At 53.0% G+C, this 23,756-nt stretch overlaps 1 protein-coding gene across 1 annotated transcript in view; it reads left to right on the plus strand.

The window, feature by feature from the left end:
• The first annotated feature begins 3,864 nt into the window (after positions 1-3,864).
• LOC144606048 (somatomedin-B and thrombospondin type-1 domain-containing protein) overlaps positions 3,865-23,756 on the plus strand; it is a 37,037-nt gene continuing 17,145 nt past the window's right edge. The window contains exon 1 of the mRNA XM_078421835.1: positions 3,865-4,102. Within this exon, the coding sequence (XP_078277961.1) occupies positions 3,865-4,102 (238 nt within the window). The remainder of the gene's footprint in view (positions 4,103-23,756) is intronic.

The following is a 23,756-nucleotide window of genomic DNA, read 5'->3' on the forward strand; positions in this document are numbered from 1 at the left end:
GGGACAATCTACAATGGAAAAAAGCCAATTAACCTACAAACCCGCGCGTCTTTGGAGTGTGGGAGGAAACCCACGCAGGTCACGGGGAGAGCGTGCAAACTCCGCACAGACAGCACCCGTAGTCGGGATGGAACCCGGGTCTCTGGCGCTGTGAGGCAGCAGCTCTACCCGCTGCACCGCCGTGCGTACGGGGAGAAGGCAGGAGAATGGGGTTTGGGGGGGAGAGGTAGATCAGCCATGATTGAATGGCGGAGTAGACTTGATGGGCAGAATGGCCTCATTCTACTCCTATCGCTCATGATCTGCAGTTCCTTCCTACACTTTCTGGGAGCTGTGTGATAACCTCGGGTGAAGCCACGCAGGGCTGTGTGGGCGCCAGGGCAAGGGAACGGCAGACACACAGCTAGATCCTCATCACTGAGACGGGCAGACTGGTCGGAGAGGGGAGGGGGAGAGGGAAGGGGAGAGAGAGAGGGAGGAAGAGAGAGAGAGAGAGGGGGGGAGGAGGAGAGAGGGAGGGAAGGAGAGAGAGGGGGGGAAGGAGAGAGGGGGGAAGGAGAGAGGGAGGAAGGAAGGAGAGAGAGAAAGAGAGAGAGAGTGAGGGAAGGAGAGAGGGAATGAGAGAGAGAGGGAAGGAAGGAGAGAGAGAGAGGGAGATGGAGGGAAGGAGAGAGAGAAAGAGGGAGAGGGAAGGAGAGAGAGGGAAGGAGGGAGAGAGGGAAGGAGAGAGAGAAAAAGAGAGAGGGAAGGAGAGAGAGAGGGAAGGGAGAGAGAGAAAGAGGGAGAGGGAAGGAGAGAGAGGGAAGGAGGGAGAGAGGGAAGGAGAGAGAGAAAAAGAGAGAGGGAAGGAGAGAGAGAGGGAAGGAGAGAGAGAAAAAGAGAGAGGGAAGGAGAGAGAGAGGGAAGGAGAGAGAGAAAAAAGAGAGAGGGAAGGAGAGAGAGAACGGGAAAGGACGGGTTGCTTGAAGTTGGAGTAGTCAATGTTCACACCGTTGGGGTGTGGGCTGCCCGAGTGGAATGTGAGGTGCTGTCCTCCAACGGGGGGGGGGGGTGAGAGGGGAGAAGGGGGGAGGGAGAGGGGAGAGGGAGGGGGAGAGGGAGTGGGAGAGGGAGGGGGAGGGAGAGGGGGGGAGAGGGAGGGGGGGAGAGGGAGAGGGAGAGGAGGGGAGGGGAAGGGGGAGAGGGAGGGGGGAGAGGGAGGGGAGGGAGAGGGGGGGAGAGGGAGGGGGAGAGGGAGGGGAGGGAGAGGGGGGGAGGAGGGAGGAGGGGGAGGGGGAGGGGAGAGGGAGGGGGAGAGGGGGGGAGAGGGAGTGGGAGAGGGGAGGGGAGAGAGGGAGAGGGAGGGGAGGGAGAGGGGGGGAGAGGGAGGGGAGGGGGAGGGGGAGAGGGAGGGGGGGAGGGGGAGAGGGAGGGGGAGAGGGGGGAGGGGAGTGGGAGAGGGAAGGGAGGGGGAGGGGGAGAGGGGGAGAGGGAGGGGGAGAGGGAGGGAGGGGAGGGGGAGAGGGAGGGGGAGAGGGGAGAGGGAGGGGGAGAGGGAGGGGAGGGGGAGAGGGAGGGTGAGAGGGGGAGAGGGAGGGAGGGAGAGGGGGAGAAGGAGGGGGAGAGGGAGGAGAGGGAGGGGAGGGGGAGAGGGAGGGAGGGAGAGGGGGAGAGGGAGGGAGAGGGGGAGAGGGAGGGGAGGGGGAGAGGAAGGAGAGGGGGAGGGGGAGGGGGAGAGGGAGGGGGAGAGGGAAGGGAGGGGGAGGGGGAGAGGGAGAGGGAGAGGGAGAGGGGGAGGGGGAGGGGGGGGAGAAGGAAGGGAGGGGGAGAGGGAGGGAGGGAGAGGGGGAGAGAGGGAGGGAGGGGAGAGGGGAGAAGGGAGAGGGGGAGAGGGAGGGGGAGGGGAGGGAGGGGGGAGGGAGGGGAGGGGGAGAGGGAGGGGAGGGGGAGAGGGAGGGAGGGAGGGGACAGGGAGGGAGGGAGGAGAGGGAGAGGGAAGGAGGGGGAGGGGTAGAGGAGGGAGGGAGGGAGGGAGGAGGGAGGGAGGGAGGGGAGAGGGGGAGGGAGGGAGGGAGGAGGGAGGGAGGGAGGAGGGAGGGAGGGAGGAGGGAGGGAGGGGAGGGAGGGAGGAGAGGGAAGGAGGGGGAGAGGGGAGGGGGAGGGGGGGAGGGAGGGAGGGAGGGGGGAGGAGGGGGAGGGAGGGAGGGGAGAGGGAGGGAGGGGAGAGGGGAGGGTGGGAGGAGGGAGGGAGGGTGGGGAGGGAGGGAGGGAGGGAGGGTGGGAGGGAGGGTGGGAGGGGGAGGGAGGGAGGGAGGGAGAGGGAGGGGGGGAGGGGAGGGGGGGAGGGAGGGGGAGGGGTGGGAGGGTGGAGGGAGGGGAGGGGGGAGGGAGGGGGGTGGGGAGGGGAGGGAGGGAGGGGGGAGGGAGGGAGGGAGGGAGGGGGTGGGAGGGAGGGAGGGAGGGGTGGGAGGGAGGGAGGGAGGGGAGGGAGGGTGGGTGGGGTGGGGTGGGAGGGTGGTGGGGGGAGGGGGAGGGGTGGGAGGGAGGGAGGGGGAGGGGGGAGGGGGAGGGGGGTGGGTGGGTGGAGGAGGGGAGGGGGAGGGTGAGGGTGGAGGGGGGGGAGGGGAGGGAGGGAGGGGGGGTGGGAGGGAGGGTGGGGTGAGGGGGGAGGGTGGGGGGAGGGTGGTGGGAGGGGGAGGTGGGGAGGGGGTGAGGGTGGGTGGTGGGTGGGGGTGGGGTGGGGGAGGGGGAGGTGGGGGTGGGGTGGGGTGGGAGGGGTGGGTGGGTGGGTGGGTGGGTGGTGGGTGGGGGTGGGTGGTGGTAGGGTGGGAGGGGGGGTGGTGGTGGGGGGTGGGTGGGTGGGTGTGGGTGGGGGTGGGTTGGGTGGGGTGGGGGTGGGTGGGTGGGGTGGGAGGTGGGGTGGGTGTGGGTGGGTGGGTGGGGAGGGGGGTGGGTGGGTGGGTGGGGTGGGTGGGTGGGTGGTAGGGGTGGAGGGTGGGTGGGGGTGGGTGGGTGGGTGGGTGGTGGTGGGGGTGGTGTGGTGGGGTGGGAGGGGAGGGTGGGTGGTGGTGGGTGGGTGGGTGGGAGGTGGGAGGGTGGGTGTGGGTGGGTGTGGGGGGTGGGGGTGATGGGTGGGGGTGTTGGGGGTGGGGGGGTGTGGGTGGGTGGGGGTGGGGTTTGGGTGGGTGGGAGGGTTGTGGGTGGGGTGGTGGGGGAGGGGGGTGGGTGGGTGGGTGGGGTGAGGGAGGGTTGGGAGGGGAGAGGGAGGGAGAGGGAGGGAGGGAGGGGAGGGAGGAGGGAGGGAGGGAGGGAGGGAGGGAGGGAGGGAGGGAGGGAGGGGGAGGGAGGCGAGGGAGGGAGGGAGGGAGGGAGGGAGGGAGGGAGGGAGAGGGAGGGAGGGAGGGGTGAGTGTGGACAGGCCGACGGTCCCTCCCTGCCCCGTTACACCGCTCGCAGTTACATCCTCACCCTGTTACAGGCGGGTCACAGACAGGCACTGACTGGGGGGGGGGGGGGGTCGGGAACACAGGCGACAACAAGTGAAGGCAGCACTGTGCGGGGGGAGAGGGTGAGGGGGACGGAGAGAGAGAAGAGAGGAGAGGGGGGGAGAGAGAGGGAGGGGAGGGGAGGAGAGGGAGAGAGGAGTGAGGGGGAGAGGGAGAGAGAGAGAGGAGGAGAGTGAGAGAGGGAGGGGAGAGAGGGGAGGAGGGAAAGAGAGAGGAGAGGGAGAGAGGGAGGGGGAGAGAGGGGAGGAGGGAGATAGAGAGGAGAGGGAGATAGAGAGGGAGGGAGAAAGAGAGAGGAGAGAAGGAGAGGGAAAGAGAGGGAGAGAGGAGAGGAAGAGAGAGGAGAGGGAGGGGGAGGGAGAGAGAAGGGAGGGAGAGGATGCCCGGGTTGTGGGGCGGCGGTTGGGGCTGTGACCGTGTGCTGGGTTGCTGGTCCTGGGGGTCCCGGGGGTCTCGGGGGGTCGCGGTTGCTCCGGCCCGCCTCCACCAGCGGTGCTGCCCGGGCCGGGACAGCCAGTGTCGGGGGTCCAGCCCGAGGGGGTCGTGTTACTGTGACACTTACTGCCGCACAACAGGAGACTGTTGCCCCGACTACAACGCCGTGTGTCACATCTCAGGTGAGGAGCTCACACTCACACACACACGCTCACACACACGCTCACACACTCACTCATTCACTCACACACACACACACACACACACACACACTCATTCACACACACGCTCGCACACACAGAAACATACATATACACAGAGACACACAGAAAATCACACACACACACACACACACACACACACTCATTCACACACACACACACACACACACTCATTCACACACACACACACTCACACACACACTCATTCACACACACACACACACACACACACACACACACACACACACACACACACACACACACACACACACACACTCATTCACACACACACACACACACACACACACACTCACTCACTCACACACTCACACACACACACACACACTCACTCACACACTCACACACACACACACACACACTCACTCACTCACACACACACTCACACACACACTCACACACAGAGGCACACACACACTCACACACATACACACTTACACACACACACACACACTCATTCACACACACACACACACACACACACACTTATATACTCACACACACACACATACTCACACACGCACGCACACTCACACACACGTGGCTCGCGTTCACAACCGCCTGTGAATGTGAGATTGAGACTACCTGTGTCGCATCTATGAAGATGTAACCTATCGCGGCGCATCTGGGATGGCAGGACTTTCATATGAAGAAAGACTGGATAGACTCGGCTTGTACTCGCTGGAATTTAGAAGATTGAGGGGGGATCTTATAGAAACTTACAGAATTCTTAAGGGGTTGGACAGGCTGGATGCAGGAAGATTGTTCCCGATGTTGGGGAAGTCCAGAACAAGGGGTCACAGTTTAAGGATAAGGGGGAAGTCTTTTAGGACCGAGATGAGAACTTTTTTTTCACACAGAGAGTGGTGAATCTGTGGAATTCTCTGCCACAGAGGGTAGTTGAGGCCAGTTTATTGGCTATATTTAAGAGGGGGTTAGATGTGGCCCTTGTGGCTAAAGGGATCAGGGGGTATGGAGAGAAGGCAGGTACGGGATACTGAGTTGGATGATCAGCCATGATCATATTGAATGGCGGTGCGTACAGGCTCGAAGGGCCGAATGGCCTACTCCTGCACCTATTGTCTATGTTTCTCAGTGATGTTGTGCATGTTGCTGTGTGGGGCTGGTGAATCACTGCACTGGTTTGTCGCGTTGGGATGATATTTGCAACAATCACGTCCTTCCAAATGTGTAAACAGCCGACACGTGGAGCAAGGAGTTAACTGCAGGTGCTGCTTTACACAAAGCAAAGACACAAAACGCTGGAGTAACTCAGCGGGTCGGGCAGCATCTGTGGGGAGAAGTGAATGGGTGACGTTTTGGGTCAAGACCCTTCTCCAGCATTTTGTGTCTATCTTCGGTTTGTCGGTTAATTTGACTCTGTAAGAATATCCCCCTAAAATATCTCCACCTCACGCTGCCTCGGCAAGGCCAGCAGCATCATCAAGGACCAGTCTCAACCCCCCCCCCGGCCACTCCCTCTCCTCCCCTCTCCCATCGGGGCAAGAGGTACAGAAGTGTGAAAACGCACACCTCCAGATTCAGGGACAGTTTCTTCCCGGCTGTTATCAGGCAACTGAACCGTCCTACCACAACCAGAGAGCGGTCCTGACCTCCCATCTACTTCATTGGAGACCCTCGGACTATCTTTAATCGGACTTTACTGGACGTTATCTTGCACTGAGCGTTATTCCATTTATCACGAATCTGTCCACTGTGGACGGCTCGATTGTAATCACGTATTGTCTTTCCGCTGGCTGGGTAGCACGCAACGAGAAAGCTTTTCACTGTACCTCGGTACACGTGACAAGAAACTAACAATGGCCAATGACCACGCGGTCACGGGGAGAACGTGCAAACTCCGAACAGACAGCACCCGTGGTCAGGATTGAACCTGGGTCCCTGGAGCGGTGAGGCAGCAGCTCTGATCCCCTGCAGCAGGGGTCCCGTGAGGCGCATTACATTATGGTGTTGGTATGAACCACAGCAGGCTGCTGGCGTGTGGGAACCGGGACTCTGGGGAGGGTGGGATGATAGATGAGCCAGCTGTGACTGGGGTTGTGACTGAGCTCACACCACAACGGCTACCTCTGCCTCTTTAGACAGCAACATCTGTTCCCCTCATCGTCTTGGCACTTTAGAGATAGATTCAGCTCTGAGGGCTAAAGGAATCAAGGGGTTTGGGGAGAAAGTAGGAACTGGCTACTGATTGTGGACGATCAGCCATGATCACACTGGCTCGAAGGGCCGAGTGGCCTCCTCCTGCACCTCTTTCTCTACGTTTCTTTCTATGTTTCTGTGACCCATTCCACCGGCTTTCCACCTTCATCCTCAGAACGGCCCCAAAGACTTTAAATTTTAAGACAGACACAAAAACGCTGGAGTAACTCAGCGGGTCAGGCAGCATCTCTGGAGAGAAGGAATGGGTGACGTTTCGGGTCTAGACCTTTAACTCACGGGGAGGGGGAAACGGGAGATATAGACGGTGATGTGGAGAGATATAGAACACATGAATGAAAGGTGTGAAAAAAAGTAACGATGATAAAGGAAACAGATCGTTGTTAGCCGTTTGCTGGGTGAGAACGAGAAGCTGGTGTGACTTGGGTGGGGGAGGAGTGGAGAGGGAGGGAGTGCAGGTGTGTGTGTGTGTGTGTGTGTGTGTGCGTGTGTGTGTGTGTCTGTGTGTGTGTGTGTGTGTGTGCGTGCGTGTGTGTGTGTGTGTCTGTGTGTGTGTGTGTGTGTGTGTGTGTGTGTGTGTGTGTCTGTGTGTGTGTCTGTGTGTCTGTGTGTGCGTGTGTGTGTGTCTGTGTGTGTGTGTGTGCGTGTGTGTGTGTGTCTGTGTGTGTGTGTGTGTGTGTGTCTGTGTGTGTGTGTGTCTGTCTGTGTGTGTGTGTGTGTGTGTCTGTGTGTGCGTGTGTGTGTGTCTGTGTGTGTGTGTGCGTGTGTGTGTCTGTGCGTGTGTGTGTGTCTGTGTGTGTGTGTGTCTGTGTGTGTGCGTGTGTGCGTGTGTGTGTGTCTGTGTGTGTCTGTGCGTGTGTCTGTGTGTGTGTGTGTGTGTGTGTGCGTGCGTGCGTGTGTGTGTGTGTGTGGAGTTTGTACGTTCTCCTTGTGACCACGTGGGTTTCCTCCGGGTGCTCCGGTTTCCACCCACATCCCAAAGACGTGTGGGTTTGTAGGTTAAACGGCCCACAGTAAATTGTGTGGGGAGTGGATGCGAAAGTGGGATAACATAGAGCTTGTGTGAACAGGTGATCGATGGTCGGCGTGGACTCGATGGGTTGGAGGGTTTGATTCTAGGCTGCATCTTGCAATACATTCATCAAAGAGGCAAGAAAATGGGCGAACCAGCTGTTATCAGGCAACTGAACCGTCCTCTCACCAACTAGAGAGCGGTCCTGAGATACCACCCACCTCATTGGTGACCCTCAGACTATCTTTAATCAGACTTTACTGGACTTTATATCTTACACTAAACGTTATTCACTTTACCCTGTATCTGTACACTGTGGACAGCTCGTTTATAATCATGTGTAATCTTTCTGCTGACGGGTTAGCACACAACTAATAAGCTTTTCACTGTACCTCAGTACACGTGACAATTAACTAAACCAAAAAACAGACACAGAAATGGGCCATTTGGGCCTGCTGTGCCACCCAATAAGACTTTTCTAACCTCAGCGGCACCCCCTCCACTAATCACACTACCTTAGAGCGGCACGGTGGCGCAGCGGTAGAGTTGATGCCTCACAGCGCCAGAGACCCGGGTTTGATCCCGACCACGGGCGCCGTCTGTACGGAGTTTGTACGTTCTCCCCGTGGCCTGCGTGGGTTTTCTCCGGGTGCTCCGGTTTCCTCCCACACTCCAAAGACGTGCAGGTTTGTGGGGTTAATTGGTTCGGCGGTATAAATGACAATTGCCCCTGGTGTGTGTGTGTGTGTGTGTGTGTGTGGGGTGGCGTTGATGTGCGGGGATCGCTGGTCGGCACGGACTCGGTGGGCCGAAGGGCCTGCTTCCGTGCTGTGTCTCTCAACTAAAGTAAACCTTTTATTTCCTTCATGTCAAAAATTCTACAGAACGGTCGGTCTCCGACTGACATGGTTCACGTGAAAGTCCCAGCTCAGTTAGTTGTAACACATTCCTTGGAGCCCTGTTTTTATCCGTAAGGCAATCTGTTCAGCGTGAATGAATTGACAGATGTGTGAAGATTCAGCTTGTCACGTGAAATGTAAACCCATCCTCATCTCTAGTAATTACCACAAGTAAAGTCTTGTATTTCCAAAGGGCACTTTCACAGCATCAAGACATCGGAGACGGTTCTGCAAGAAATTGCAGAGTTTAGTTTGGTTTAGCGCGGAAACAGGCCCTTCGGCCCACCGAGTCCGTGCCGACCGGCGATCCCCGCACCCTAACACTGTACCACACACACAATTTACAATTAGACGGAAGCCAAGTAACCTACTAACCTGCGCGTCTTTGGAGCGTGGGAGGAAACCGGAGCTCCCGGAGAAAACCCACGCAGGTCACGGGGAGAACGTGCAAACTCCGCACAGCTGAAGTTAGGATTGAACCCGGGTCTGTGGCGCTGTGAGGCAGCAACTCTACCACTCTGTCCCCCTTTATGATTTCAAACACAGAAAATAGATGCAGGAGGAGGCCATTAGGCCCTTCGAGCCAGCACCGCCGTTCATTGTGATCATGGCTGATCATCCACAATCAGTAACCCGTGCCTGCCTTCCCCCCATATCCCTTGATTCCGCCCCCTAACTCTCTTTTAAATCCATCCAGTGAATTGGCCTCCACTGCCTTCTGTGGCAGAGAATTCCACAAATTCACAACTTTCTGGGCGAAAAAGTTTTTTCTCATCTCAGTTTTAAATAGCCTCCCCATTATTCTTAGACTGCGAACCCTGGTTCTGAACATCTTACATGGATAGGATAGGTTTGGAGGGATATGGGGCAAACGCAGGCAGATGGGACTAGTGCAGATGGGACATGTTGGTCAGTGTAGGCAAGTTTGGCCGAAGTGCCTGTTTCATCAGGTTGCAAGGTCATAAGTGATAGTAGCAGAATCAGGCCATTCGGCCCATCGAGTTTACTCTGCCATTCAATCATGGCTGATCTATCTCTCCCTCCTAACCCCATTCTCCTGCCTTCTCCCCGTAACGCCTGACACCCGTACTAATCAAGAATCTATCTATCTCTGCCTTACAAACATCCACTGACTTGGCCTCCACAGCCTTCTGTGGCAGAATCCCACAGATTCACCACCCTCTGACGAGAGAAATTCCTCCTCTTCTCCTTCCTAAAGGAACGTCCTTTAATTCTGAGGCTGTGACCTCTAGTCCTAGCCTCTCCCACCAGTGGAAACATCCTCTCCACATCCACTCTATCCAAGTCCTTCACTATTCGGCAAGTTTCCACGCTGAGTGATTCTTTGACTCTAGGACTTAAAGTAAAAGACGTCAACTCCTGCAGTCCTCACCTCCTCGGCTCTTCAGCGCAGATGAAATTGGGTCTAATTTACCTCACGCCATCCATCCTGCCCTCAAATCCAGACTATGCTGCCTTGAAACGGCCAACGTTCCTACTTTGTCCCATTTCAGAATGATCAGCCTGGAGTTGTGAACATTTCTTAAGCACACTCTTATCTCTTTGGCACTGATCTCAATCAGTATCAGCGTCTCACGATTTTGCACGTTATAGGAGTAGAATTAGGCCATTCGGCCCATCGAGTCCACTCCGCCATTCAATCACGGCTGATCTATCTTTGCCTCCTAATCCCATGTTCCTGCCTTCTCCCCATAACCCCTGACGCCCGTTCTAACCAACAAATCTGTCTGTCTCTGCCTTAAAAATAACCACTGACTTGGCCTCCACAGCCCTCTGTGGCAATGAGTTCCACAGGCTAACTCCCCCCTGACTAAAGAAGTTCCTCCTCGCCTCCTTTGTAAAAGATCGCCCTTTGATTCTGAGGCCGTGCCCTCTGGTCCCAGACTCTCCCACCAGTGGAAACATCCTCTCCACATCCATTCTGCCTGTGCCTTTCATTATTCTGTGATATTCTTCTCCTGATAACAAGGACACGAACTTTACATTTGGCTCTGGAGACTCCTCCTGGAAAACCTATGCGGGACACAACGACAGCTCTGTTTGAAGCCTGGCCGAAACGCGGTGCCAATTTTGCACTTGCGATCTAACAATTTAAGACGTGTTCTAATGTAGTGAATCATCTGCATCCTGTTTCCTGATCTTTCTGTTAACTCTCTGGGGAACTAAGCTATTCTAACCAGCCCACCCCCCCACCAGTACATCAGTCAAAGGGAGTGTTCTAATAACCCAGGCCTGTCCATTAGATTAATGGTCTTCAGCAGATCGCGGGCCAAATGTAATCTCGAGTCTGTTCTTGGAAATGTCAGTGAGGCTAATGTCTCTCAGTATTATTTAAGTGTTGATGGTTTAGGTTTGGTTGGCGTGGCACGGCGGTAGAGTTGCTGCCTCACAGCGCCAGAGAGACCCCAGTTCGATCCTGATTTGTACGTTCTCCCCGTGACCATGTAGGTTTTCTCCAGGTGCACAAAATGCCGGAGCGACTCAGCGGGACAGGCAGCATCTCCGGAGAGAAGGAATGGGTGACCTTTCGGGTCGAGACCCTTCCTCTTCAGTCCGAGTTACTCCAGCATTTTGGGTCCACCTTCGATTTAAACCAGCATCTGCAGTTCTTCCCTACGCATCTTCTCCGGGCGCTCCGGTTTCCTCCCACACTCCAAAGACGTGCGGGTTTGCAGGTTAATTGGCTTTGGTAAATAGTTTCCAGGTGCCCTGCTTGTGACCAGCGGAGAACCGCACTCGAGCACTATCCTACATGCCATTTAGTTTACAATAGACAATAGGTGCAGGAGGAGGCCATTCGGCCCTTCGAGCCAGCACTGCCATTCAATGTGATCATGGCTGATCATTCTCAATCAGTACCCCGTTCCTGCCTTCTCCCCCTACCCCCTGACTCCGCTATCCTTAAGAGCTCTATCCAGCTGTCTCTTGAATGCATTCAGAGAATTGGCCCCCACCGCCTTCTGAGGCAGAGAATTCCACAGATTCACAACTCTCTGACTGAAAAAGTTTTTCCTCATCTCCGTTCTAAACGGCCCACCCCTTATTCTTAAACTGTGTGGCCCCTGGTTCTGGTCTCCCCCAACATTGGGAACATGTTTCCTGCCTCTAACGTGTCCAACCCCTTAATAATCTTATACGTTTCGATAAGAAGGCCCTTACAGAGGCCCTTGAGCCTACAGACTTGTACGTCTTTGGGATGTGGGAGGAAACGGAGCACCCGGAGAAACCCCACATGGCAGGGTGGTGCAGCGGGTAGAGCTGCTGCCTCACAGCGCCAGGAACCCGGGTTCCATCCTGGCCTTGGGTGCTGTCATTGTGGAGTTTGTACGTCGTCCCTTGTGATCGTCCTGTGTAAATTGTCCCTCGTGTGTTGGGAGTGGATAAGAAAGTGGTATTCATTTCACAAAATGCTGGAGTAACTCAGTAGGTCAGGCAGCATCTCTGGAGAGAAGGAATGGGTGACATTTCGGGTCGAGACCTTTAACTCAGCAGGTCAGGCAGCATCTCAGGAGAGAAGGAATGGGTGACGTCGCCCATTCCCTCTCTCCTGAGATGCTGCCTGACCTGCTGAGTTACTCCAGCATTTTGTGAAATAAATCCCTTCGATTTGTACCAGCATCTGCAGTTATTTTCTTACACCAAGGATAAGAAAGTGGGATCACTTAGAACTAGTGTGAATGGCTGATCAATGGTCGGCCTGGACTCGGCGGGCCGAAGGGCCTGTTTCCGTACTGTAACTCTGTAACTCCGAACTATAGTGCCCACTCATCTCCCTGCAGAATTACAAGCTGCCCTTTGAGCAAGCTAATTAAAACCTAGGTTTGATCCTGACCACAGGCGCTGTCTGTACGGAGTTTGTATGTTCTCCCCGTGACCTACGTGGGTTTTCTCCGGGTGCTCCGGTTTCCTCCCACACTCCAAAGACGCGCGGGTTTGTAGGTCAATTGGCTTCGGTAAAGATCGCAAGTTGTCCCTGGTGTGTGTAGGAGAGCGTTAGTGTGTGGGTGATCGCTGGTCGGCGGGGACTCGATGTTTCTGCGCTGTATCTCTAAAGTCTAAAGTGAATAAAACCTCATTCAAGATTTTTTAAAACATCTTCTTGTAAGAAGGTATCACAAAATGCTGGAGTAACTCAGCAGGTCAGGCAGCATCCAGCATCTTGTGCTCCTAGATGCTGCCTGACTTGCTGAGTTACTCCAGCATTTTGTGATACCTTCGGTTTGTACCAGCATCTGCAGTTATTTTCCTACTTGTAAGTAGATCGGTGCACATCTGTGTCATTGCAACATCCACATCTGGGGCTAAATTATGTCATACAAAACCCAGAGGGGAAAAAAAGCCCTTCGTCCGTTTATAAAGATGCTATCTCTCAATCAAAACAGGACACAAATATATCAGATTTATACTTCCTCAATGTTTATCACTATTATACGAGACTTGAAACCGTTCCCACAGTTTCAGCCTGGCCTGCCTCGAGCAGCACTTCTATATATAGGGTTGACCTGGATTTTACAATCTCTTTTGAAACTCGACCAAGTACATGAACATTAAACAGCTCTGCCTTGATCGTTTCTTTACAAGGCCTAGAAGATTCATCTGGCGTGGAAGGATGACATTTACGTCAGCTAACTTTAATCTTGCAAATCTCAGAGATTTCAATTCGCAACCTCTGATCACAATAAACTTAGATGAGGCATTCTAGATTCACGTGGGGCATTGGGATTGGATTTTCTTGTACGTTTGTCAACTTGTCGACAGCTTCTCACTAAATGTCAAGTTAGTTATTGCCTTTAGTTCGTGTCCACGCCGACCAGCGATCCCCGCACACTAACACTATCCTACACACGCGAGGGACAGTTGGCAATTATAGCAAGCTAATTAGCCTGCAATTAGACCAGCCTGAAGAAGGGTCTCGACCTGAAACGTCACCCATTCCTTCTCTCCAGAGACGCTGCCCGTCCCGCTGAGTTACTCCAGCATTTTGTGTCTATCTTAATTAACTTACAAACCTGCACGTCTTTGGAGTGTGGGAGGAAACCGGAGCACCCGGAGAGAACCCACGCAGGTCACGGGGAGAACGTACAAACTCCGTGCAGACAGCGCCCGTGGTCAGGATCGAACCTGGGTCTCTACCGTTGCGCCACCGTGCTGCCCACTGGACTATGTATTGTCATGTAGCATAACTGTGCATGGGTAGTCTAGATACTACTTTGGCAATGGGCTTGGTTTCTTGGTTGAATGATGATCCTGGTATTATAGCACAGGTACTTTGTGTTTTAATAGTAATTCGGATCCAGCTTAATTGAGTCTTTCTTCAATTCAATGGAAGGGTCAGACGGGAGAGTGGTGGGAGTGTTATAGAGTCACACAGCACAGAAACAGGCCCCTCGGCCCAACATGCCCACGCCGACCAACATGCCCCATCTACACTAGTCCCACCTGCCTGCGTTTGGTCCACATCCCTCTAAACCTGTCCTATCCATGTACCTGTCCAAATGCTGTTAATGTACCTGCCTCTATTATTGCTCTGTGTAGAAAGGAACTGCAGACGCTGGTTTACACAGTAAATGGACACAAAGTGGTCTGAAGAAGGGTCTCGGCCCGTGATACCACCCGTCCTTTTTCTCCAGAGATTCGGCCTGACCCGCTGAGTTACTCCAGGCACTGTGTGTGTCTCTCTTCAGCCTAACTTAGAGATACAGGAGGCAAACAGGCCCTTCGGCGACCATCGCTCACCCGTTCGCACTAGTTCTACGTTATCCCACTTTCCCATCTGCTCCTGACACACAAGGGGGCAATTTGCAGAGGGCCGATTAGCCCACAAACCCGCACGTCTTTAGGACGTGGGAGGAAACCGGAGCACCCGGAGGAAACCCACGCGGGTCACGGGGAGAACGTGCAAACTCCTCGCTCACAGGCAGCGCCCGAGGTTGTGATGGCACCCGGGTCTCTGGCGCCGTGAGGCAGCGGCTGATTTTTCTGCGACGTTAAAACAAACGTCTCGATGAGACTCGTGGAATTTGTAACAACAGTTTACTTTGTCCAAGACGTGAAACCCCCCCCCCCCTCCCCCAGGAACTTTATTTGCAGTTGTCCCTGTCAATAATGAGTGTGGTGGGGTCAACGAAGAAGAGGTTGTGAGCTGCTACCAATTGCCTCATGGAAATGTGGGAATAAAGACCGTCACGGTCATTTTGAACAGCTGCACTCCCACTGCACTGAAACAGAGAAACACAGACAATAGGTGCAGGAGGAGGCCATTCGGCCCTTCGAGCCTGTACGCACCGCCATCCAATATGATCACGGCTGATCATCCAGAATCAGTACCCCGTTCCTGCATTCTCCCCCATAACCCTTGATTCCGTTAGCCCCAAGAGCTAATTCTAACTCTCCCTTGAAAACATCCAGCGAATTGCCCCCCACTGCCTTCTGTGGCAGAGAATCCCACAGATTCACAACTCTCTGGGTGAAAACGGTGGCGCAGCGGTAGAGTTGCTGCCTTACAGCGAATGCAGCGCCGGAGACTCAGGTTCGATCCCGACTACGGGCGCCGTCTGTACGGAGTTTGTACGTTCTCCCCGTGACCTGCGTGGGTTTTCTCCGAGATCTTCGGTTTCCTCCCACACTCCAAAGACGTGCAGGTATGTAGGTTGATTGGCTGGGCAAATGTAAAAATGTTTTAAAAATTGTCCCTAGTGTGTGTAGGACAGTGTTAGTGTGCGGGGATCGCTGGGCGGCCCGGACCCGGTGGGCCGAAGGGCCTGTTTCCGCACTAAATCTAAATCTAAAAACGTTTTTTTTTTTCTCATCTCAGTTTTTAATGGCCTCCCCTTTATTCTTCGATTGTGGCCCCTGGTTCTGGACTCCCCCAACATTGGGAACATTCCTTCCCTCCAGAGATGCTGCCTGTCCCGCTGAGTTACTCCAGCATTTTGTGTCTATCTTCGGTTTAAGGCAGCATCTGCAGTTACTTCCTACACTAAACGAAACTAAACTCTTGCCTTGCGATGCATGAGAGGGAAGTTTATTACAACGTTTTTGACGTCCAACCAGTAAGAAAGCAAATTTTTAACATCAGGTAAGCAGCTTAAAGTTGGCATGTGCCCATTGCATTAAATTGTAATTAATATTACCATCTAGTTTGTGGCTTCCTGCGTCTGGTTCTGATCTACTGAAGTCGAGGAGCAATTGCCATGATAGGAACCTGCAGGATGACACATTTGTTCTTTAACTTGCAGCGTTAAGATTGGGCTGAACCAATGTTTTTGTGTGGGAAGGAACTGCAGATGCTGGTTTAAACTGAAGATAGACACAAAAAGTGCTGGAGTAACTCAGCGGGACAGGCAGCATCTACTGGAGAGAAGGACTGGGCGATGTTTCGGGTCGAGACCCTTCTTCAGACTGGTTAAGGGCAAGGGAAACGAGAGATACCCTTGCCCCCTCCCCTGACATCAGTCTGAAGAAGGGTCTCGACCCGAAACGTCGCCCATACCTTCTCTCCTGAGATGCTGCCTGTCCCGCTGAGCACCCACTCCAGCGCTGTGCGTCTGCCTTTGATTTTAACCAACATCTGCACAACAAGAGACTGCAGCGGGTGGAGCTGCTGCCTCACGGCGCCAGAGACCCGGGTTCGATCCTGACCCCGGGTGCCGTCTGCAAATATTAATCCAGAGGAGTTGAGAGGGGGGCAAAATGAAGGCGGCACGGTGGTGCAGCGGGTAGAGTCGCTGCCTTACAGCGCCAGAGACCCGGGTCCCATCCTGACCACCGGTGCTGTGTGTACGGAGTTTGCACGTTCTCCCCGTGACCGCGTGGGTTTCCTCCAGGTGTTCCGGTTCTCTCTCACGTCCAGAAAAGATGTGCAGGTTTATAGGTTCGTCCTGGTCTCCTCTCTCAAGGTACGTCCCTTTATTCTGAGGCTGTGGCCTCTGGTCCTAGACTCTCCCACTAGTGGAAACATCCTCTCCACATCCACTCTGTCCAGGCCGCTCACTATTCGGTGAGTTTCAATGAGGTCCCCCCCCCCCCCCCTCGTCCTTCTCAACTCCACCAGTGCGGGCAGGTTGGGCCGAAGGGCCTGTTTCCGCGCTGTAAGACTGTACGACTCTATGAGAACAGGCCCAGTGTCGGCAGACACTGCTCGTACGTTAACCCAATCATCCCACTAGTTCCAAATGCTGAAACAAAGCTGAATGTTCATCAAATCATCTACCTTCCAAGGCTACTGGGCGCAGCGGTAGAGTTGATGCCTCACAGCGCCAGGGACCCGGGTTCCATCCCGACTACGGGTGCTGTCTGTACGGAGTTTGCACGTTCTCCCCGTGACCTGCGTGGCTTTGCTCCGGTTCCCTCCCACACTCCAAAGACGTACGGGTTTGTAGGTGAATTGGCTTGGTATAAGTGTAGATTGTCGCCAGTGTGTGTAGGATAGTGTTAGTGTGCGGGGATCGCTGGTCGGCGCGGACTCGGTGGGCCGAAGGGCCTGTTTCCGCGCTGTATCTCTAAACTAAGCTACTCCCTAATAAATAAGATGAATTAATCTAGGCTTAAGCTCAGGGGTGACCGCGCTTTTGCGGTTGCAGCTCCTAGACTGTGGAACAGCATCCCTCTCCCCATCAGAACTGCCCCCTCCATCCACTCCTTTAAGTCCAGGCTCAAAACCTACTTCTACTCCCTAGCGTTTGAGGCTCATTGAGGAGGCGCTGTGAACTGTTTATGTATGTGCTGTTATGTTTGTATGCCATTGTATGTTCGTTTCTTAGTACCTGAACTGATGTACAGCACTTTGGTCAACGTGGGTTGTTTTTAAATGTGCTGTACAAATAAAATTGACTTGACTTGACATGAAAGTACCATCGTACATCAACACCCAGAGAATTACAAAGCAAGCCAGATTAAATTATTGCGACCCACTGATATAATTCTCTGTTAATCCAGCAATTTAACAGCAAGTGCCAAGAGACCGCTGTTAGCATGATGAAGAAACTTAATGGTCACCGGTGAGCCTTTGATACGTGAGAGTAATTAGACAAACTCACTGCTCCACTATGTAATACAATGGCTGCTTTCTTCAAAGTTGCACCTGTGTGGCACGGTGGTGCAGCGGTAGAGTTGCTGCCTCACAGCGCCACAGACCCGGGTTCAATCCTGACCACGGGTGCTGTCTGTACGGAGTTTGTACGTTCTCCCCCCCCCCCCCCACATCCCTAAACACGTGGGGGTTTCCAGGTTAATTGGCCCCTCTGTAAGTTGGCCCTGGTGTGTAGGGAGTGGATGAGAAAGTGGGACAACACAGTATCAGGCAACTGAACCGTCCTACCACAACCAGAGAGCAGTGCTGAACTACTATCTACTTCATTGGAGGCCCTCGGACTATCCTTGATCGGACTTTGCTGGCTTTATCTTGCACTAAACGTTATTCCCTTATCATGTATCTGTACACTGTAAACGGCTCATTGTAATCACGTATTGTCTTTCCGCTGGCTGGTTAGCACGCAACAAAAGCTTTTCACTGTACCTCGGTACACGTGACAATAATAAGCTGAAACCGAAACTGAACGTAAACTGAACTATTGTGAAGAATGGTCTCGACCCGAAACGTCGCCCATTCCTTCTCTCCAGAGATGCTGCCTGTCCCGTGAGTTACTCCAGCATTTTGTGTCTTATCTTCGATTTAAATCAGCATCTGCAGTTCTTTCCTACACGCTAATGTGAGCAGGTGATGGATGGTTGGTGTGGACTGGGTGGGCCAATGTGCCTGTTTCACTGCTGCATCTCCAAACTAAACGAAACTTATTCCGTCATCTGTCTTCATTTAACATCGTAACAATCAGAGCCAAGTATTTCCTGGGACTTGCAGCCTGGGACATTGAACTGTTCAATCGTATATATTATTCAGGGGGGACAAGTTGTGCAAATGATTTAAATATAGTTGCTTCCATCAGGGAAAGAAACGAAAAATTAATGGCCATATATAGAGTCATAGAGTGATACAGTGTGGGAACAGGCCCTTCAGCCCAGCTTGCCCGTACTGGCCAGCATGACCCATCTACACTAGTCCCACCTGCCTGCGTTTGGCCCATGTCCCTCTAAACCTGTCCTATTAACTTCGTAACCTTTGCTTGCCCTCTCTCTCAATCCCCTCCCCCTATCCTTTGTTGTTACCTTCTCCCAACTAGACAATAGACAATAGGTGCAGGAGTAGGCCATTCGGCCCTTCCAGCCAGCACCGCCATTCAATGTAATCATGGCTGATCATTCTCAATCAGTACCCCGTTCCTGCCTTCTCCCCATACCCCCTGACTCCGCTATCCTTAAGAGCTCTATCTAGCTCTCTTTTGAATGCATTCAGAGAATTGGCCTCCACTGCCTTCTGAGGCAGAGAATTCCACAGATTCACAACTCTCTGACTGAAAATGTTTTTCCTCATCTCCGTTCTAAATGGCCTACCCCTTATTCTTAAACTGTGGCCCCTTGTTCTGGACTCCCCCAACATTGGGAACATGTTTCCTGCCTCTAACGTGTCCAACCCCTTAATAATCTTATACGTTTCGATAACTAACAATGATCTATTCTACATTTCCCTTGATCTCCATCCCCTTTGTCCTGTTTTCATGCCTTACACTTCCTTATCTGTGTACCTCCCACTCCCCTGACATCAGTCTGAAGAAGGGTCTCGACCTCAAACGTCACCCGTTCCTTCTCTCCAGAGATGCTGCCTGACCCGCTGAGTTACTCCAGCATTCTGTGTCTGTCTTCTATTCATGTACCTGCCTAAATGTTTCTTAAACGTTACGATAGTACCAATAAATTGTGCGGATTGAGGCATTATTATTGATTATTGTTACGCGCACGGGGTTAAAGTGGATAAACGTTGTTTTGCGCCACATCCAGGGAGAGCAGACCATACTTGAGCACAAGAGGTAGTGTAGGAGAGATAGGACTCAGAGCGCAGAATATAATGTTACGTCCACAGAGAAAGCGCAGAAAGAAAAATGTGCAGGGGCCGCATTGAGGTAGATTGGGAGATGGAGAATACTTCCTTCGCGTGTGAGAGATTGGTATACACAAGGAACTGTAGACAATAGACAATAGGTGCAGGAGGAGGCCATTCGGCCCTTCGCGCCAGCACCGCCATTCACTGTGATCATGGCTGATCATTCTCAATCAGTACCCCGTTCCTGCCTTCTCCCCATACCCCCTGACTCCGCTATCATTAAGAGCTCTATCCAGCTCTCTCTTGAAAGCATCCCGAGAATTAGCCTCCACTGCCTACTGAGGCAGAATTCCACAGATTCACAACTCTCTGACTGAAAAAGTTTTTCCTCATCTCTGTTCTAAACCTCTTATTCTTAAACTGTGGCCCCTGGTTCTGGACTCCCCCAACATTGGGAACATGTTTCCTGCCTCTAGCGTGTCCAACCCCTTAATAATCTTATATGTTTCAGTAAGATCCCCTCTCATTGTAAATTCCAGTGTATATAAGCCCAGTCGCTCCATTCTTTCAACATACGACGGTCCCGCCATCCTGGGATATTGGTTAAAGTTCTAAGGGATATGGACCAAACATGGGCAGGTGGGCATAGTTCAAATGGGGCTTGATGGGCAGAATGGTCTCATTCTACTCCTATCCCTTATGACGTAATGGGCGGCAGTGTCACATCAGTAGAGTTGCCGCCTCACAGCGCCGGAGACCCGGGTTCAATCCCGACTACGGGCACCGTCTGTACGGAGTTTGTACGTTCTCCCCGTGACCTGCGTGGGTTTTCTCCGAGATCTTCGGTTTCCTCCCACACTCCAAAGACGTGCAGGTTTGTCGGTTAATTGGAGTTGGTAAAATCGTTTAAATTGTCCCCAGCGTGTGTGTGGGATAGTGTTAATGTGCGGGGGTCGCTGGTCGGCGCGGACTCGGAGGGTCTGTTTCCGCGCTCTAAAGTCAAAATCTAACCCACGTCCCGACCCCTCAATCACACGGCCTCTCAGACGCACGAACCCTGACCTCGGTCACGAGCAGGGCGGGCTCGCTTCGAAATGGTGTAGGCGAGTTGGGCCAAAGGGCCTGTTTCCACGCTGTATCACTCTGTGACTCGATGACCGAGGTCAAATGGCTTTGTCGTTGGACTTGGCTTGGCCTTGCTTCCTTGCTGAAAATTCTTTGCAACAAGTAATACGTTTTTAACAACTAAAAGTCACATTTCTGATTTGGAAGTGAAACTCCTAAATCCCCTGTAAGGCAATGAAGTGTCGTCGATTTGTAAGCTAGATTTTTTAGCTCGGGTCTTGAACTCCACAGAATTTTTATCTCAGAATTTCACAGGACAGATTCTGATTAGTACGGGTGTCTGGGATTACGGGGAGAAGGCAGGAGAATGGGGTTGAGAGGGGGAGATAGATCAGCCATGATTGAACGGCAGAGTAGACGATGGGCCGAATGGCCTAATTCTCCTCCTATAACTAATGAATTTAAGACAAATAGAGGCACATAACACTGTCCTGGAACATCTATTGTCTGCCTACCAGATCAGAACTACTTGTAACCGCTCTTAAGTAAGAAGGTAGAATTAATATTCTGGGACTGGGACTATCCATCCCATCGTTTAAGAACCAGTTGGACAGGTACATGCAGAGGACAGGTTTAGAGGGTTATGGACCAAGCGCAGGCCAAAGGGACTAGGGACATTGTTGGCCGGTGTGGGCAAGTTGGGCCGAAGGGCCTGTTTCCACACTGTATCAATCTATGACTCTAAATATAGACAAGGTGATGTCATAATTGGGAGCAGGTCCCACTTTCCAGTAGATTGTTTGTCTGGCGCGGGTGCCAAGTCCAAAATAACCTGCGGAGGATCGGCGATTAGTTGCGGGAAGAGGCATCTGGAATATAAACAGTGTAGGAAAATGACCGCAGATGCTTGGTACAAATCGAAAGTATCACAAAATGCAGGAGTAACTCAGCAGGTCAGGCAGCATCTAGGAGAGAGGGAATGGGTGGGTGACGTTTCGGGTCGAGACCCTTCAGTCTGAAGAAGGGTCTCGACCCGAAACGTCACCCGTTCCCTCTCTCCTAGATGCTGCCTGACCCGCTGAGTTACTCCAGCATTTTGGAATATAAACATGTTCCTGGAGTGTCCTCGTGTAAAATTAGTAAGCATTTCATCTTTTCCACTCACCTGCTGGGCCTGACCAATTCCCTGTAGAACCCTGAGCTGCCACGGTGGCGCAGCGGTAGAGTTGCTGCCTTACAGCGAATGCAGCGCCGGAGACCCGGGTTCGATCCCGACTACGGGCGCTGTCTGTACGGAGTTTGCACGTTCTCCCCGTGACCCGCGTGGGTTTTCCCCGGGATCTTCGGTTTCCTCCCGCACTCCAAAGTCGAAGAGGTTTGTAGGTTAATTGGCTTTGTGTCAATGTAAACTGTGCCTGGTGTTATGTCGGATGGTGTTGGTGTGCGGGGACCACTGGAACTCGGAGGGCCGAAGGGCCTGTTTCCGCGCTGTATCTCTAAACTAAACTAAATTAAACCGAGTGGGAAAGGACTTCTTCTTATCGAGTCCACATCGCAAGATTAGAAATTGTTGAGTCAGAGCTGAACACTTTTCTCGACATCTGCATACAATGGCGTCTCGCGTGTCTGGGCGGCATGATGGCGCAACGGTAGAGTCGCTGCTTTACAGCGAATGCAGCGCCGGAGACTCGGGTTCGATCCTGACTACGGGCGCCGTCTGTACGGAGTTTGTACGTTCTCCCCGTGACCTGCGTGGGATTTTTTCCGAGATCTTCGGTTTCCTCCCACACTCCAAAGACATACAGTGCAAGCTCGAAGGGCCGAATGGCCTACTCCTGCACCTACTTTCTATGTTTCTATGTACAGGTATGTAGGTTAATTGACTGGGTAAATGTAAAAATTGTCCCTAATGTGTGTAGGATAGTGTTAGTGTGCGGGGATCGCTGGGTTGGCAAAAAAATGCTGGAGTAACTCAGCGGGACGGGCAGCGTCTCTGAAGAGAAGGAATGGGCGACATTTCGCGTCAAGACCCTTCTTCAGACCCCAGACGTCACCCATTCCTTCCCTCCCGAGATGCTGCCTGACCCGCTGAGTTACTCCAGCGTTTTGTGCCTCCCTTCGATTTAAACCAGCACCTGCAGTTTTCTTTCTTCGAGCGAAGCAGTTTGTCGTTGCGCTCTGTGGAAGTCTTGCCGCACTTGGATCCTGCCCAGGGGTTCCAGATGTCTAGTCTGTTAAGCTCCGGAGAAAAAGGAGGATTTTTCCCTCTTGCCCCTCGCAGATTGGAGAAAATTCCACAGTCCGCAGAAATAACATTGATCCTGCCGTTAATACGCACCCCATCTGTGTGGGCTATCGTTCCCAGGCTGAGAAACCTGTAACTGTATCCAGCAACTCTACCACAAACCAGCTGTGCTCTAGTGTACAGTCAGTTCAGGAGCAAAGAGGTCCTTCTGCAGTTGTACAGGGCCCTAGTGAGACCGCACCTGGAGTACTGTGTGCAGTTTTGGTCTCCAAATTTGAGGAAGGATATTCTTGCTATTAGACAATAGACAATAGACAATAGGTGCAGGAGTAGGCCATTCAGCCCTTCGAGCCAGCACCGCCATTCAATGCGATCATGGCTGATCACTCTCAATCAGTACCCCGTTCCTGCCTTCTCCCCATACCCCCTCACTCCGCTATCCTTAAGAGCTCTATCCAGCTCTCTCTTGAAAGCATCCAACGAACTGGCCCCACTGCCTTCTGAGGCAGAGAATTCCACTCCTTCACCACTCTCTGACTGAAAAAGTTCTTCCTCATCTCCGTTCTAAATGGCCTACCCCTTATTCTTAAACTGTGGCCCCTTGTTCTGGACTCCTCCAACATTGGGAACATGTTTCCTGCCTCTACTGTGTCCAATCCCCTAATGATTGAGGGCGTGCAGCGTAGGTTTACTAGGTTAATTCCTGGAATGGCGGGACTGTCATATGTTGAAAGACTGGAGCGACTAGGCTTGTATACACTGGAATTTAGAAGGATGAGAGGGGATCTTATCGAAACATATAAGATTATTAAGGGGTTGGACATGTAAGAGGCAGGAAACATGTTCCCAATGTTGGGGGAGTCCAGAACAAGAGGCCACAGTTTAAGAATAAGGGGTAGGCCATTTAGAACTGAGATGAGGCAAAAAAAAATCAGTCAGAGAGTTGTAAATCTGTGGAATTCTCTGCCTCAGAAGGCAGTGGAGGCCAATTCTCTGAATGCATTCAAGAGCTCGATAGAGCTCTTCAGGATAGCAGAGTCAGGGGGTATGGGGAGAAGGCAGGAACAGGGTACTGATTGAGAATGATCAGCCATGATCGCATTGAATTGTGGTGCTGGCTCGAAGGGCCGAATGGCCTACTCCTGCACCTATTGTCTATTGTCAGACATAAGGTCATAAGTGATAGGAGCAGAATTAGGCCATTCAGCCCATCAAGTCTACTCCGCCATTCAATCATGGCT

Source organism: Rhinoraja longicauda, chromosome 25, assembly GCF_053455715.1.
Source record: "Rhinoraja longicauda isolate Sanriku21f chromosome 25, sRhiLon1.1, whole genome shotgun sequence".
Classification (NCBI taxonomy): Eukaryota; Metazoa; Chordata; class Chondrichthyes; order Rajiformes; family Arhynchobatidae; genus Rhinoraja; species Rhinoraja longicauda.